This window comes from Xenopus laevis, chromosome 9_10L (genome assembly GCF_017654675.1).
Source record: "Xenopus laevis strain J_2021 chromosome 9_10L, Xenopus_laevis_v10.1, whole genome shotgun sequence".
NCBI lineage: Eukaryota > Metazoa > Chordata > Amphibia > Anura > Pipidae > Xenopus > Xenopus laevis.
Window position 1 is genome coordinate 16,633,061 of NC_054387.1, and position 17,520 is coordinate 16,650,580.

General features: G+C 42.5%; 2 protein-coding genes across 2 annotated transcripts in view; one reads left to right on the plus strand and one right to left on the minus strand.

Moving 5' to 3' along the window:
* LOC108701777 (piezo-type mechanosensitive ion channel component 2) overlaps window positions 1–1,901 on the plus strand; it is a 48,480-nt gene extending 46,579 nt beyond the window's left edge. The window contains exons 54-57 of the mRNA XM_041575822.1: window positions 22–138; window positions 251–330; window positions 1,236–1,464; window positions 1,646–1,901. Of these exons, the coding sequence (XP_041431756.1) occupies window positions 22–138; window positions 251–330; window positions 1,236–1,464; window positions 1,646–1,901 (682 nt within the window). The remainder of the gene's footprint in view (window positions 1–21; window positions 139–250; window positions 331–1,235; window positions 1,465–1,645) is intronic.
* A 59-nt stretch (window positions 1,902–1,960) lies between these two features.
* On the minus strand, window positions 1,961–16,465 carry npepl1.L (aminopeptidase like 1 L homeolog). Its single transcript, NM_001096845.1, is given in 12 exon segments — window positions 1,961–2,459; window positions 3,676–3,786; window positions 4,232–4,408; window positions 6,863–6,986; window positions 7,085–7,185; window positions 8,220–8,297; window positions 8,602–8,744; window positions 10,119–10,200; window positions 10,286–10,375; window positions 10,460–10,630; window positions 12,446–12,631; window positions 16,292–16,465. Coding segments are annotated over 12 exon segments (1,566 nt in total). The 5' UTR covers window positions 16,442–16,465; the 3' UTR covers window positions 1,961–2,306.
* Window positions 16,466–17,520: the final 1,055 nt, after the last annotated feature.

Consider the following 17,520-nt stretch of genomic DNA (forward strand, 5'->3'; position numbering starts at 1 on the left):
TGTACATGCATTGTTTCGTAGAAATGCGTCCATTGTAAAGAGCGCTGAGACCTCTGGGAAACACACGGTGTGCTATGAAGATGCAGAAACCAGGGATCACATTGTGCAGATGCTGAAAGGGGAACGCAGTAAGCCTGTGTAGGTATCATTCTGGTGCAAAGGAACAATTTACAATTAAGGTGTAAATGTCCTTTAAATAGCATTTCTAAATTCCACCAGCAGATTTACAGACTGTCTCTCTGACCCACAGGATGCTGAAGAACATCTTGCCAAAACATATCCGAGCCAACGCTGGTTCCGAAGCCAAAATCGCACACCGACTGATAACAGGTAGATAAAGTGTCCATTCTCATGGGGAACTCCATTAGCCAGGGACTGCATTGTAGCACTGGAGAAGCTCCATCTACTGGACAGCACAGAGCACTTAATAGTGCTGCTCCAGCAGAATTCTGCACTGAAATCCAATTCTCAAATAGGCAAACAGATTTTTTTTTTATATTCAATTTTGAAATCTGACATGGGGCTAGACATATTGTCAGTTTCCTAGCTGCCCCAGTCATGTGACTTGTGCCTGCACTTTAGGATTCAAACTACTTTCTGGCAGGCTGTTATTTCTCCTACTCAAATAACTGAATCAGTCTTAGTGGGACTTGGCTTTTACTATTGAGTGTTGTTTTTAGATCTACCAAGGAGCTGTTATCTTGTGTTAGGGAGGTTCTATCTGGTTACCTTCCCATTGTTCTTTTGTTAGGCTGCTGGGGGGAAAGGGAGGGGGTGATATCACTACAGGACAGCAGTGAAAATTGACTGAAGTTTATCAGAGCACGAGTCACATGACATGGGGCAGCTGGGAAACTGACGATATGTCTAGCCCCATGCCAGAATTCAAAATTGAATATAAAAAAAATCTGTTTACTCTTTTGAAAAATGGATTTTAGTGCAGAAGTCTGCTAGAGCAGCACTATTAACGGATACATTTTTTTTAAAAAAAAAAAACATTTTTTCTCATGACTGTATCCCTTTAGATTAAAAATTAGTATAGCAACTTTCTTCCCCAGAAACCACCTTAAAAGGGAAGGTTGCATAATATTTTTGAACTGCTAATATATTTCTGCTTCAGCTTAACTTGCTTCAACAAATTCAGCCATGAGCTACAAGCTGTAACTGTTGGATGTATAAGATCTAATGAAATCTCTCTAGGAGGGGGCAGTGGTTTATTTCCTTCCATTTTTCAGCACATTCAGAGAAGCCTGATGATGTTGAGAAATACGCTTTTTTCCGCAACCTGACACTGAAGCTAGAGAAGGCGTCTCTTAACTCCACCTCGAGTCAAGTGACAGAATGGTGGCTGATCCAGGAATGGGCTCCGGCCTGTGCTTCCGCCGGGTGCAGCGAAACGATCAAACTTATCATATACAATGATAAGGCGAGTCCACAAAGCCTGGGGTTCCTGGCTGGATATGGGTAGGTGCCCTTTTTTGCTTGTTAATATATGTGTTAAAGTTTGGTGCAGGTTATGCCCCATTCAGTGACGAGTGCAGGGAAATGCAATCAGAAATGCGGTAGTTGCTCCTCCAGGTTTGTAAATGTAACTGAAGCAAGACCTGGATCTGATACCCTTTGCTTGTTTTATCTGACCCTGCAGCATTGTCGGTCTGTACATGTCCGTCGTTCTGGTCATTGGCAAATTCATCCGAGAATTCTTCAACGGAATCTCTCGTTCAATCATGTTCGAAGAGCTCCCGAACGTGGATCGGATCTTAAAGCTTTGTACGGACATCTTCCTGGTGAGGGAGACCGGCGACTTGGACCTGGAGGAGCAGCTATTTGCTAAACTTATATTCCTCTACAGGTCTCCTGAAACCATGATCAAATGGACCAGAGACAAACACGAGGATTAATGCCCAGGGCACATCAGAGACTGGTCTGAATGTAACAGATATGGTCGGCAGACATTGCATTTGAGCAAATTATTTGTATTCCGCTGGAAAGCATCAATAAAAGATTACAAAATGAATAACTTGGAGATATGAGGGGGAACAGATCAGATATGGGGGGGGAAGACATGGTAATGGAGTGATAATTAGTGGTTGGAAATACTTGTGCATTACTAAAAAAGATGATTTACGGGTTCACTTTTACAACAAAAGGGAAAAATGACCGTCACTAAAAATAAGATGGTTCCCCTGCATCAGCGCAATGGAAATTTAACAAAGTAATGACAATGCACATCAGCTGTGGCCCTGGCTGGGGATACGGGTTCATAACTGCCCTGTAGGGGCATCTATAATGTTTGGGGAGGGGGGTTACACGAGCCGACGTCTCTTGGAATCCCTCTCATGGTTGTCTGTGATATTAACTTCTCCCAGAGGGGAGACCATGTTTAGTAGGGAATCCTCAGAGGCACGACCAAACAAGGAGAGTAGCAGGGCCACCCCAAAACCAGTGGCTCGTTCACCCTGTGGAAACAAGATGGAGTTACATCATGGCACTAAATAATGACTGAACAACACAAAACTGCAGGGATTTAGTGCTCCTTCTAACAGGCTTATTGATACTGCTGTTACCTAAAATGTACTGCGTCTATATGAATATTGATCTGAATATTGTACTGACCACGGATTTAACATTGATTCATTAAAGGCTGGGGGGGGGGTTTCATCACATTAAGGGGCATGTTTATTAAGGGTCGAATTGAAAACGGTTAAATTCAACTAGGAAATTATCCATACTTGATTTGAGTTTTTTTTTTAAAAAAATTACGAGATTTATCATACTCTGGCCCATTAAGAATTAGACTATTCGTCACCTAAAACCTGACGAATTGCTGTTGAAATCAATGGGAGAGGTCCAGTAAGCAATTTCGAGATGTTTGCAGCCTTCCTGACATTCGAGTTAATCGAGTTTGATCGAATACAATTCAAGTTTTTGACTCGTAAAATTTGTCCGAGTTTAAAGGAGAATTAAACCCATAATAAAAAAAACCCTCCCCCCTACCCTGGGTAGACCCCCCCTCCCTCCTAATGCCCCTAATTTTTTACTTTCCCCTCCGTGCAGATTGTGGCCACGGGAGTTCACGTGCGCCATCTTCTTTCTCCGGTCTTTTTCGGAAGTTTTGGCGTATGCGCAGTTGGAGTAAATTTCCGGTCCCGAACCACTGCACATGCGCCGAAAGTTACGAAAATTTCCAAACTGAAATATACTCCAACTGCATGCCCGAAATTTCCGTCAATACACGAAGATTACTGGAGAAGAAGAAGATGGCTGCCATGAACTCCGAGGCCAGAATCTAAACGGAAAAAATTAGGGGCATTTGCCAGGGGGGGGGGCAGGTAGGCTGGGTGTGGGAGGAGGGAGTCTACCCAGGGGGCAGGGTTTTTTTTTAAACTACGGGTTGAATTCTCCTTTAAGTTATTTGATTTTTATAATAAATAATAGAATATTCGAATTTTCAAGTAAAATCGAGTTAAAAAAATGCACATGAAATCAAAATTTGATTATTGATAAACATGCCTCTAAATGTCAGTGACTCCATTCTGGCTGCTGTGACATCCTTATTTGTACCCCCAAACACAAATGGAGCCTTTGGGAGGAGGGGTTTCTTATTGTTAGTTGCTGCTCTTTTAACTCTTAAAAGTGCATTTGATTTTCTTTGTGACAAAGGACAATACTTACGGCATGGACAGGAGATGCAATATCCACATGTACCCACACCCCAGGCCAGTCAAAGCCAATGTGAGAGGCAATAAAGAGGCCAGCGCAGGAGCTCTGTGCATTCTCCCGGTCCTGAGAGAGAAAAATAATAATAATAATAATATAGTTACACAGGCAACACAAGGGCAGGAGAACAACTAAATACCAACTGCTGATAGAAGTAAACCATATTTTTAATTGTAGAGTCAATTTTATAAGTAGTCATAAATTGTAACGATGATAAGGGGAGGGACATCTGCTGTTGCACCGACCATCACCTTTGATTGACTGATGAATCTTCCTATCTGACTGTGGAACAGGGGCAACACCACCCCTGACTGACTCCTGAGCAGAAAAAACAACCTGTGTGGTGTCAGGTCTGTGGTGATATGGATGTTTAATAACCTGCATAACCAAGTGATATTTTTGGGACAAATCAAATAATACAACGGTGAAGGTATCAGGGGTGGGGGAATGAGTCACACATGTAACAGACCAGCATGTATTGGGATTATAATAATGGGAATATAATACTCACAGCCACAGAGTTCTTCATATCAGCCACAGCGGAAGAAAACTCATTGAAGTGCAGCTCAGGGCAATAAACGAGCGGGTGAACGAGGTCCCCACACTTCCTTCCAGCTTTCACGCAAGCAACTTCCCACTCGTCACTGTTGGTCAGGACAGCGGCGTGGTATTTACCTGTGGCTATGCTCTGGATGGGAAAGTCAAATCGTAACAAATCAAAAACCATGCCATGTTCCCAACTATTCTTATGCCCAGCTACTGTTTGGGCCCAAGTAGTTACCCCTCTCTCAACCTACTATAGACTGTTCTACCTGAAGAAAGCTTCAAATGTGTCTGGTCTGTTGCCTTTAAAGGGTTAAGGGTCAGTCCACACGAGCAGATTCGGGAAGATTAGTTGCCCCAGCGACAAATCGCCTCTTCTTCGGGACGACAATCTCCCCAAACTGTCTTCCCCCTGCCCTCCGCCAGCTAAAATGAAAATCACCTGCGGCAATGCACACGTGGCACTTCTTTTTCCAAAGTCACCCAAAGTTTCCTCGTGAGGCAACTTCGGAAAATGAAGCACGCATGTGCATTGCCGCAGTTTTTAATTTTAGCCGGCAGAGGGCAGGCAGTTCGGGGAGATTTTCACCCTGAAGAAGAGGCGATTTTTTTTTTTTTTTTATTTTGAAAATATTTTATTAGATTTTCAAGTTAAACAAGCGATAACAGTATAGCAACAAATATTTTGCAGATGAAGACAGAAATGCTGAAATCGATACAATGACATAGTATTATTAAAGACTACATTTTATTTAAAGAGACTGACAACAATGAATTGAAATTAAATAAAATTAAAGAGGCGATTTTTTGCTGGGGCAACTAATCTTGCCGAATCTGCTCGTGTGGCCTGACCCTAAAATGTATGGCCATGCATTATTTTCCCAACCTCAGCTACAATCTACCAAATTTATTGGGTTTATCTGGTGCAGTTTTTCCCCCCCCCCAACTCTCTATTTCGTAATTTAATTATTTTTTTCACAATAAAGGCGATTTTTCATTCTAGCAGGTGGAAGACTGGGAAACAGCTCGGGGAGATTAGTCGCCCCAAAGAAGAGGCGATTAAATCACCCGAATCTCCCAGTGTGACCTTACCCTATGACTTTGTGTCGTTCATGTGGATGTGAGTGTTAGGGAAATGGTACATCCAATTCATCCATATCTTATTATAAGCCAGCATGTTGTTGTTATGTATAGCTGACACGTATTCTATTCTCCATGTTTCTTCCACTTTATCTTGGACTTTGTTCATCATAGAGGCCATTCTCTGTTTCCACTTTAAGCTTAGAAGTCTCCTAGCTGCTGCAAGTATGTGGTACATTAAACTTTGCTCTGCTTTGGTATTACCAGTGAGTGGTTTGTCCAGAACATTCAGTGGTATCTCCCGAAAGAGTACTCTACTCAGGAGTGCTGACATGTTCTCCCAGTAAGGGACGATTATTGGGCAGTACCACATCAGGTGGGCCAGTGTGCCTTGCTGTTTACAGCCTCTCCAACATGTCTGTTGTGTTTGGGAATTTGGTATGAAGTTTATCTGGGATGTAGTACCAGTTAAGTAGGATTTTATACACGTTTTCCCTGTACCAAACATATGTGGAAGATTTTTTTGGCCTTGTCCCATATTTCTTCCCATTCATATGGCAAATTATCTTCCCAGTAACGCATGGGTGTTTCGGGAAGGGGTCTGTGGGCCAATATATGGTAAATGTTAGTGATCAGTTTTCTTTGCGTGGGCCATTCTTTGGCAACTTTTTTCAAAGGGTTGAAGTGCTAAGTTAGCTTGTCCTTTAATTACCGTTCTGCTGTAGTTTGAGATTTGTATATCCTAGGGATGCACCCAATCCACTATTTTGGATTCGGCCCGAATCCTTTGCGAAAGATTTGGCTGAATAGCAAACCCAAATTCTAATTTGCATATGCAAATTAGGGGTGGGAAGGGGAAAACATTTTTACTTCCTTGTTTTGTGACAAAAAGTCAAGTGATTTCCCTCCCCGTCCCTAATTTGCATATGCAAATTCAGATTCAGTTCGGCTGGGCAGAAGGATTCGTCCAATCCGAATCCTGGCCGAATCCCAAACCGAATCCTGGATTCGGTGCATCCTTAGTATATCCTGGTAATATGGTATCGTTTTAGTTTCCATCTTCTTCAGTATTTGCGCCAGTGGTTTAATTTTGCCTGTTTCAGTGGTTATATTGTCCCATATGTTACAGCTTTCTGGATTATGCCATATACGTTGGAAGGACATGGATTTTTACTGGTGGATCTGGTGCAGTTTAGTTGTAAGAAAAATAGAACAGTTCTGAGATAGGAGGCATTATTTTACTCAAAGTACAGCAGCAGGTTAGATTTCATGGTGTAACACAGAGAGCTAGAGAAAGATACAGGGTGTCAGGGCCGGGTAAGGTGCAGTTGTGCATGACCTTCCGCCGATCTGATATCTGTCAGTAGAGTCAGTTAAGGACATTTAGGCCACACAGAATTAATGCAAAGGGTAATACTGAGCAGCTGAAGGCAGGCAGATATATGAGTTGAAAATTACATCAGAAGAGGAGTTGTATTTCATATATTACTATAACTATCACAGATCTGAAGGGACATACCTGAGCCCCCGTTAGTGTTGCCATATCCAGAATGATATCAGCCCCCAGATCTTTGCATGCATAGGAGACCCCATCCGCCAGCACCAACCTGCCTTCAGCATCCGTGTTGTTTATCTCAACTGTTCTGTCAGGGATAAAAAACATATATACAAGCAGGTTACAAGAATATTTCTCTGTAGCCCCCATGATTAGGAAAAGAGAAATAGAGGAATGGGGTCTTACTTCCCAGAATACAACACATGGATATCATCTGGCCTGGTGGCTTTGGGACCCACAGAATTCTCCGCCAGGCAGAATAAGGCATGAAGATTATCCTTGAAACCCTAAAATTGGAGCAGAGAAAAACGTCAAACAACATTGCTGGTAGCTGATCGAGTTCCGCTTTCCTGGGTGAATAGTTGGCATTGGGCAGAACCTGGCACTGATACAGGGCATCAATATTCCTAGGACTAGACACTGGTTTCCTATACAGTTACAGGGGAAGTAAAGACTAAAATAGAAAAAAGCTAGAAATGCTGTATTTTGTATACTAAACATAAACATGTACTTACCGCACCACAAGCCTAATCAAACAAATGATTTATGCTTTCAAAGTTGGCCACAGGGGGTCACCATCTTGTAACTTTGTTAAACATCTTTGCAAGACCAAGACTGTGCACATGCTCAGTGTGGTCTGGGCTGCTTAGGGAACGTCATAAATTATCAAAACAGCTAAACTCTAATAATATCTGCCAGAAGCCGATACAGCAAGACTGATTAATAATCAGAATATACAGACTGCACTGGGTCCTGTGTTGTCATTTAATGTAATATGGATTTTATAGTTTTTGTATTGTTTAATACAAACTTTCTCCAACTCTGCAGAACCAGTGGCTGAAGCAAAATAATCCTCCAAATAGAATCCCAGTTTATCTGTTTAAATCTGGCTCCATGATCTTTGTCCCTGCAGCTGGAAACAGTAAAGGGGATTTAAAGGCAAAAATAAAATCCAATACAAATCTCTACACAGTCACCGACTGCTCTACAGGGAAACAAACAAAGCTGCTTGAGTTCTGCATGGCTGGGAAGTAAGGTGTGGGGCTCCCCCTGCTGTTCATAAGTATGATTGTTTCCCTTCAGAGCAGCTAGGGACCATCTGACTATTCCTATCCACAGCAGTAAATGAAGGGAGAATTTCACTGCATACAGTCAGTTTTGTTATAAAAACGGTACACATTTTTTAATTAAAGTATACTGGAGATAGGTTTCTTTTTCATTAAAGAGCGTAAAAATTAGATTTTATTTTTTTTGCCTTTACATGCCCTTTAATATGATAACCCATAGATCTTAATAGAGACCATAAATGAGGTTTATTTACCTGCTTAACAGCTGCTTTGAAGGCTCCTAGAACTGCTGCTGCTCCCCCACAATCTCTCTTCATTCCTGGCATGGTGGTCTGCCCCGAATAAAACGGACACAGAGTGAGTGGTTCATGGATATATTGACAGCCAGCAATAAAGTATGGAAGTCATTTGGCTTAGAAGCAGCCATGGAAGTGAATGCACCCTAGGAAAGTGGTGTGCGGAGTATTCTTATTTTTGGATCACAATAAGCTAAGGGTCTATACTGAACAATTCATTTAATAGACCCCAAATCTTCCAAAAATAAGAATACTCCGCACACCACTTATTTGATTTAGTAAGGGGCACTTTCGTGTCTGCTTCCTTTAAACTGCTAATGAGATAAAGGCACAGACTTACCTTTCCCTTAATGCTGAGTCCACCTGTGTCGTACACAATGCCTTTTCCTACCCAGGCAATCGTTTGAGTGGCTCCCTCAGGGGTGTGACTTAGAATCACCAGGGCAGGGGGGTGTTCTGCTGCTTTTCCAACCCCATAGATCCCTAGAAAGTAAATACATAAATCCGGTTACTTATATGACTAGGCACATTGCTCTCCTTGCTACATATAGGCAGCATCTCCATGACAGAAGCATTAAGATACTATGTGGTTTGCTCTTATGTAAGTACACTTATTTTATTTGCCCCAGAGAGTGACCTCCAGTTTTCTTACAGTGTGCCACAAACTTCCTACTGATACAGTAATGAGCAAGAAACCCCTAATATCCCAATAGCTCTGCTTTACTGATCACAATGTGGAGAACAGCCTATTGCGATTAAATGAGGTGAAGTTTAATAAAAGTGCTGACTGCAGTCACATTTAACCGTTTAAATGATTACATCACTACTTAAAGGACAAGGAAAGTTAAACTAGAAAGTAGGCTAGAAATGTTGTACATTATGTTTTGTGCTTCTGTACCAGCCCCAGTCAACCACAGCCCTTTAGCAGTAAAGATCTGTGTCTCCAAAGATGCCGTAGTAGCTCCCCATCTTCTTTTCTGCTGGTTCACTGTCACTTACTAAGCTTAGGGACTCACTCAAAATAAACCGTACACATAATGGTCACAATATAAGGCTGGTTAGTAATTAATATGAATAATTGCTACATGGCAGAAGCCAGTGCAATTAGCATCAGAATTTAATAATCAGTCCTGTAGCATCAGATTATATTACAGACCAACATCATTTTGTGCTTGATAATTAGTGACGAGCCCTCAGCTTAGCTTCTCAACAGCTGCTCAGAGCCCACTGAGCATGTGAGTGTCACAGACACTTTCCAAGATGGTGACCCCCTGTGACAAGTTTGAAGTCCTGGATCATTGTTGCTATTGACAAACTGAAACTTTAGGCTGGTGCAATAAGTTCAGTATATAAAACATGGCATTTTAATCCCTATTCACTTTTAGGGTTTAGTTCTCCTCTAAAGGGGTGGTTCACCTTTCAGTTAATTTTTGATATGTTATAGAATGGACAATTCTAAGCAACTTTTCAATTGGTCTTTATTTATTTATTTTTATAGTTTTTTAATGATTTGCTTTTTTCTCCTGCTTCTTTCCAGGTTTCAAATGTGGGTCACTGACCCCACCAAAAGCAAATGCGCTTTTTATCACTCGCCTTTATATTCAGGGCCTCTCCTATTTATATTCCAGTCTCTTATTCAAAGCAATGCATGGCTGCTGGGGTAATTTGGACTCTAGCAACCAGATTCCTGAAATAGCAAACGGCTGAATAAAAAGCGAAATAACTCAAAAACCACAAATAATAAAAACCAATTGCAAATTCTCTAATAATTTGACTCTTCTACATCATACTAAAAGTTAATTTAAAGGTGAACAACCCCTTTAAGTTCTCAGAGATACCCAGATACACAATGTGTACCTCCAAATCCTCTCTGCTTCAGTTCCACATCCCGGATAATGGCTGGTGTTATCCCCAGGTCCAGTGCAACAGCCTTAATCTCCTGGGAAGAGATGGGAGAATCACTTGTGAAACCACTAGAATCTTTACTAAGTGGTGATACCCCAATCCCACAAGAGGGTACTTACCTCAATGAAGTGGTCAGTGTTCATTTCACTACATGGAGTATCCACAATGCGAGCTGCCAGTCTCACCCCTTCCGTGGCGCTCTCCAAGCACTGCCGTAGACAAGAGTCAGAACATTGGAACAGGCTGGAAAAACAGGACTGGGAGATAGAACAGGCAGGATGAGGTTCATTTACCTTCAGAGTTGAAAGTTCCATAGGTCCATTGTTCTGCCCGGTCAAAAGAAACTCCACCACTACTTTCTTTTTGTCTGCACGGCGGGATGCGCTGGACCGGCGGGTGAATAGCGGGAAGGCCCGGGCGATGGCACATGCGCTGGCGAATAGATCGGACTGCTCACATACCATCTGAAACACACAAGGTACATTAAGGATCTGCCAATCCCAATGGGGAGCAAAACAATAGAGGAAAACTATGTACCTTATTTGTTATTGAGCCACTCATGGGACTAAATTGTTGCCATCATCTCTAGAGGAGCAGCGGATTAAGCATCAGCCCCCAGTACAATTAAAGGGATACTGTCACATGTTTTTTCCAAAACGCATCAGTTAATAGTGCTGCTCCAGCAGAATTCTGCACTGAAATCTGTTTCTCAAAAGAGCAAACAGATTTTTTTACATTTAATTTTGAAATCTGACATGGGGCTAGACATATTGTCAGTTTCTCAGCTGCCCCCAGTCATGTGGCTTGTGCTCTGATAAACTTCAGTCACTTTTTACTGCGGTACTGCAAGATGGAGTAATATCACCCTCTCCCTTTCCCAGCAGCTAGCAGTTAACAATTCCCTAACACAAGATAAGGGTAAGGTCACACTGGGAGATTCTGGGAGATTTAGTTGCCCAGCGACTTAAGCTGACCATAGACGCAAAGATCCGATCGTACGAATCATTGTACTTTCCCATCTCTCAACCTGTCACTAAACCATTCCGATCAAATAAAGTAGAAAAGAACAGATCAGCCGATGTTTTGCCCCTGACAGCAATTGTACGAAAGTTATGTCCGACCAAAGCTAGTGACAGTCTCCCTCTGAAAATCGTACGATTGGCAATACATGCAGAGAAATTATCTGCAGCCGAAATCTTTCAACCTGTCCGATCGACCAAATGTACGATCTCCGTCGGACGAAAAATGTCGGGACTCTCCACACACGGTCCGAAAATAGTACGAATCCTCGATTCGTACGATCAGATCTTTGCGTCAATGGCCAGCTTAAGGGTCAGTCCACACAAGCAGATTCAGGGAGCCCCAGCGACAAATTGCCTCATCTTTGCGGCGATAACTTCCCCGAACTGCCTTCCCCCTGCCCTCCGCCGGCTACACTAGCAACAGTAGTGAGACAACTTTTGGCGATTTCAGAAAACAAAGCGTCGCGTCTGCATTGCCACAGGCGATTTTCATTTTAGTTGGCGGAGGGCAGTGGGAAGGCAGTTCGGGGAGATTGTCGCCCCGAAGAAGGGGTGACTAATCTGCCCGAATCTGCTTGTGTGGCCTGACCCTAATCACCTCTTCTTTGGGGCGACTAATCTTCCCGAACTGCTTCCCCCTGTCTTCCGCCTGCTACAATAAGAAATTGCCTGTGGCATGGCACTCGCAGCACTTCGTTTTTCCCGAAGTTTCCTCATGAGGCAACTTCGGAAAATGAAACGAGTGCCATGCTGCATTGATGAGGCAATTAGTTCCTGGACGACTAAATCTCCCAGTGTGACCTTACCCTAACAGCTGCTTCGTAGATCTAAGAACAGCACTCAATAGTAAAATCCAGGTCCCACTGTGACACATTCAGTTACATTGAGCAGGAGAAACAACAGCCTGCCAGAAAGCAGTTCCATCCTAAAGTGCTGGCTCTTTCTGAAAGCACATGACCAGGCAAAATTACCTGAAATGGCGCCTACACACCAATATTATAAATTCAAAAAAAAAAAATCATTTGCTGATTCAGGACTGAAATTTTATATTGTAGAGTGAATTATTTGCAGTGTAAACAGTGTCATTTAGAAATAAAAACGACACCATAAAAATCGTGACAGAATCCCTTTAAGAACAATAAGCTCCAACATTTTGCTGTGCTGCATGTGCTTTCAGCATAACACAAATGGAAAAGCTTATTATATAAACTATGAATCAGGGCACACAGAAGAAAGACACTTGGTTTGTGGACTCACCAGGATACAGCGGTTCGCCCCTCCAGGGAGGCTGTTGCGTACGAGTCGGGTTATAAAATGCGCTGCCGACGGGCTGTTGTGCCGGCTGACTCGGGAGGGCAGAGCAGCGACTGTAGCGTAGTTCAGATACAGAGGGCAGTTGTCTGTAGGATTTGGGCTCAGTGAGCTTAGAGCACTCTGCCATATCTAATAAGAAATGAAAACGACAAATCAACAAACGGAGCATAAAACACAAACCCCAATGGGTCAGTACATATCTTTAAATAGAAAATACCCAAATGCAGAGATACCACATTCTTTCCCAAGATTCTTTGGGTGTAAGGGTGGCCATAGATGTAACAATTACAATCTTTCTTGGAAAAGATCTTTCCAAGAAAGATCGTTTGTTTCAATACACACGTGTAGAGCTGAATCGTCAGATTTACAGATAGAAACAATAGAATTCTACCTGTATTTGATGATTTAGCACTAACAATGGCCGATGTTTGGGTGTCTTCAAAGGCACCCAATCAAAATTTTCCGTCCAGCACGATCAACAAGCCGACCAATATCCAAGTCTTCTGCCGATATCAGTCGGCTCATTTACCACCATACACATCCGAATATCATACAAAAATTCGTTTTGTACGATATCTGTGCATCTATGGCCAGCTTAAAGGGTAAGAAAACCTAGTCGGCGCAAACCCCCCACCCCCTCTTCTTCCACGCGATCTTCTTCCTCCTGTGAACGGCGTTTTGGCGCATGCGCAGTAGATCGTACCGGCGAAATGACCCTACTGCGCATGCGCCGTTCAAAGCAGGAAGAAGATCGCGTGGAAGAAGATGTCGTCGGTGAACTCCCTGGACTGGACCTGCGCAGAAGGGTAAGTAACAAGTTAGGGGCATTTGCCCAGCGGGACGGGTAGGCCAGGGGGGAGGAGGGAGGGTGGGCAACAAACGGGAGGGGGGGTGGGGGGTTTGCGCTGACTAGGTTTCCTTCCCCTTTAAGACACCTTACAAAGGGTAAAGCTGAGAATCTGTGACAGGTGGATTGGATCCCAGCGAATATAGCAGGGAGTCTGTTCTAGTCCCACCCACTGCTTGAGTCACAGACCCCATGCCCCTCCCCCTGTAAGTTACAGGGGAGAGGCAGGTAGTCTTTATAAAGAGTGGGCAAATTTGCACCTGGGCAGTAACCCATAGCAACCAATCAGTGATTAGCTTTTTTTAGCCACCCGCAGGTTAAGTTCTGAAAGCAATCACCAGATTGGTTGCCATGGGTTACAGCCTTGGAGCTCATTTGCCCACTCATTATAAATGACCCCCTGTGACACAAGTGGTGGGTCTAGGAGACAGCTTTACAAGGAGGGGAAGAGGAATGCAATGCTTTCAATAATTTCCCCATAATATATTTTATTTACTCAAACCAGATTTCACTGGTTCTTCTGTCAATGATTTTAAAAGCTCTGACATGCTGCCAAGAGCAGGTACAAAATGAAGAATTTACCAGATGTCACACTCAGAATTATTTTACCCTATAAAAGGAATATAAACCCAACCGTATATATGATGATGTTTCCTAAAGGGAGAAAATGTCATTCTAAGCAAATCATCAATAACCATCCATTCCTCATTCTTAATGGGTTTTTAATTATGAGTAAATGTTATTGAAAGGAGCGTCTGTCCATCTCCTTCTCTGCACCAGAGGTTCTGACTTTTAAAAAGCACAAGGGCAGTGGATAACCAGAGCTCTCATGGCTAGCGGAAAGCCGACTTCTGCTACAGAGTCAAAACCAGCAGTGCAAAAGGGACAGACAGGCAGGGACAGTCAATAGCAATGACATTTATACGTAACTATATACCCAGTTACATTTTCTTTTATTATGCAACATATGTTGGTTTTATATCCACACACAAGGCAGTGACAAGCAAGAGGGGGGTCTTATCAGGAGCTCAGTGAATTGCTTCGGTGCAATGTGGAAAAAGTTTCAAGTCCATAAAGGAACATCTGATAAAGAAGAATAGAAAAATGCTGACAGAGTCGTCCTAGCAAAGTGGATGTGAAACAATTGTTAATTCAGCCAGGGGTTCATTTCCAGTCATTCCTTCACTATGTTTCGGGGACATTAAAAGGGTTGTTCACCTTCCAAACACTTTTTTCAGTTCAGTTGTTTTCAGATTGTTCCCCAGACCTTTTTTAATTACTTTCCATTATTTATTTTTTTTTTATAGTTTTTCCAAAATCGAAGTTTAAAGTTGAATGTTCGTGTCTCTGGTGTTTGAGTCTGGCAGCTCAGTAATTCAGGTGCAGATTCTAAACTGTTACAATTTTGCAACATTTAGTTGATCCATTTTTCAGCAGCATCTCTGGAGTATCAGTAACTATTGTATCAATTCTAACAGCTGCCTTTAATGAAACTCAGGGATTCTGCTCAGCAGGGACAAAGATAAGAAATGTATCAACTAAATGTATCAATTTAGAACAGTTTACAGGGTCGGCGACTCCCCCTCCCAGAGCTGCTTTAGAAGATGAAAAATGACACTTTACACTTCAATATTAGAAAAACCCTGACGCATAGAAAATAGAAAGTAATTGGAAAAAGTCGTTATTTCTGGTGATCTATCTGAAAACAACTAGTTGCTTGAAGGTGAACCACCCCTGTAAAGGAACAGTAACACCAAAAAATTAAAGTATTTTAAAGTAACAAAAACTATAATGTAGTGTTGTGCTGCACCGATACAACTGGTGTGTTTGCCTCAGAAACACTACTATAGTTTATATAAACAAGCTGCTGTGTAGCCATGGGGGCAGCCATTCAAGCACAGGATACACAGCAGATAACAGATAAGTACTACTATAGTTTATTTAAATAAGCCCTTGTGTAGCCATGGGGGGCAGCCATTCAAGCACAGGATACACAGTAGATAACAAATAATTACTACTATAGTGTATATAAACATGCTGCTGTTTAGCCATGGGGGCAGCCATTCAAGTACAGGAAACACAATAGATAACAGATAAGTACTAATATAGTTTATATAAACAAGCTGCTGTGTAGCCATGGGGGCAGCCATTCAAGCACAGGATACACAGTAGATAACAGATAAGCTCAGTAGTATACAATGGGATTCTTCAGAATGTATCTATTGTGTATCCGATGTTTAAATTGCTGCCCCCATGGCTACACAGCAGCTTGTTTATATAAACTATAGTAGTACTTATCTGTTATCTACTGTGTATCCTGTGCTTGAATGGCTGCCCCCATGGCTACACAGCAGCTTGTTTATATAAACTATAGTAGTACTTATCTGTTATCTACTGTGTATCCTGTGCTTGAATGGCTGCCCCCATGGCTACACAGCAGCTTGTTTATATAAACTATAGTAGTACTTATCTGTTATCTACTGTGTATCCTGTGCTTGAATGAGATTTATAGTATTCACATACGTCTTGATAATTCCGTACAGAAGTATTGTCGTTAATATCCAGCATTCACACGCAGGGAAGTAAGGCAACAATAATACAGAACGTCTTCCCTGCGTTGCTCACAATTAAAGCAACAGTAACACCAAAACTATTGCAAACTATAGTAGTGTTTGTGAAGCAAATACACCAGTTTTGCAGGGTAACAGGACATTATATTGTCATTCCTTTAAAAGACTTTCATTTGTTGGTGTTACTGTTCTTTTAACTCCTCCTAATTTCTGTTGTAGCCTATTAATTCATATAACTACTCCCACTTCACACTCGCCCCCTTTATTACAGATATTATATAGAATAGAGACGCAGAATAACAATGGAATGAACACTAGCGCCGGGCATAGGAACATTCCCTTATGGTAACTAGAATCCCTTCCTTCTTTCACCTCTTCAGTAACTCTCGGGTGCAGCTTCCCCTTCAGTTCAGCCCAGGGCACCCGTTGCAGGTTGTGCAGCTGCCCCAGCACCAGTAGAGGCCTCGTCTGAGGGTCAGCATCCCCGGCGCTTGCCTTAAACTCCAGCCGCACATTGGCCATGACAGCGTGAACTGTACTTCCTGCAAGGGCTCAGGTAACATGTCCTGCGTGCTAAGCCTCGCTTTCACCCACCTAATAAGCGTCTCAATATGCCTGCCGCGTTAAAAGAGGCGTGACCCGCATATGTTCGAGTTCCATAGCACACACATTCCGGGTAGAAACTGGGTGCTCTATATCAGTTCCTTCTGAGGAGCAGCATTCATTTATTTGATGATAATACTAAGTGGCGTCCGAGTCTGAGAGAAGCTCTTGGAGGAATACACCACTGACTGTTCCCCTTCTGGGAATAAATGTTAAAAGGGTGCCATAAATCTTTGCCAAAAGTCTGTCCAGTTTCAGTGAAACACACACAGGGCTCATGAATGCACGACTACTGGATACACACGAGACTGCTAGTTGTTGCCTGAGCAAAATACGGTGTTTGATACACTACCAAGGTCACAGGACTGTACCATCACCTCAGGCCTGCTTGGGCCTACCCCTTTGCACCGCACTGTTCTCAACAAACTCATAATTTATGGTTAAAAATGCCCTTCCATTCAAAAGCAGGAATTTGTGTGAGTTCATACTACCAACTGGCCTATTTTTTGCAGGACTGTCCCAATTTTCAGCCAGCCACTATCCCACATACACATCTAACGATGTCCAAGCCTTGCTGTCACTCACATCAGCTGATGCCAAGGAAGAAGGGAACAGCATAGATTAAAATACCCCCCCCCCCTTTATTTCAGAAACAGTACAGAATGTTTAATTTATTGTATTTAGAAAATTTCTTATTTTAGTATGCTGAAGCTAACATTACATTTTTGCGATAGTTCCCCTTTAAGGTGAAGTTGTTATATACGAGAGTATTAAAAAAAAAGGTGTCTGGGTGACTTATTGGAAAGACCCCCCCCCCAATAACTCAATGGTGAGACCCTGAATGGAGGGACACAGCAAATTGGTCCTATCCCAGCTGCAGAAATGGCACTGTAAAAAGTACTTCCTCTTGGCATTTGTTGTAATGTGTTCATGGCTATAGAATGTAAACACAGGTATCATTAATCCCACGGTTGGTATGTCCCACATGGATGTTCTTT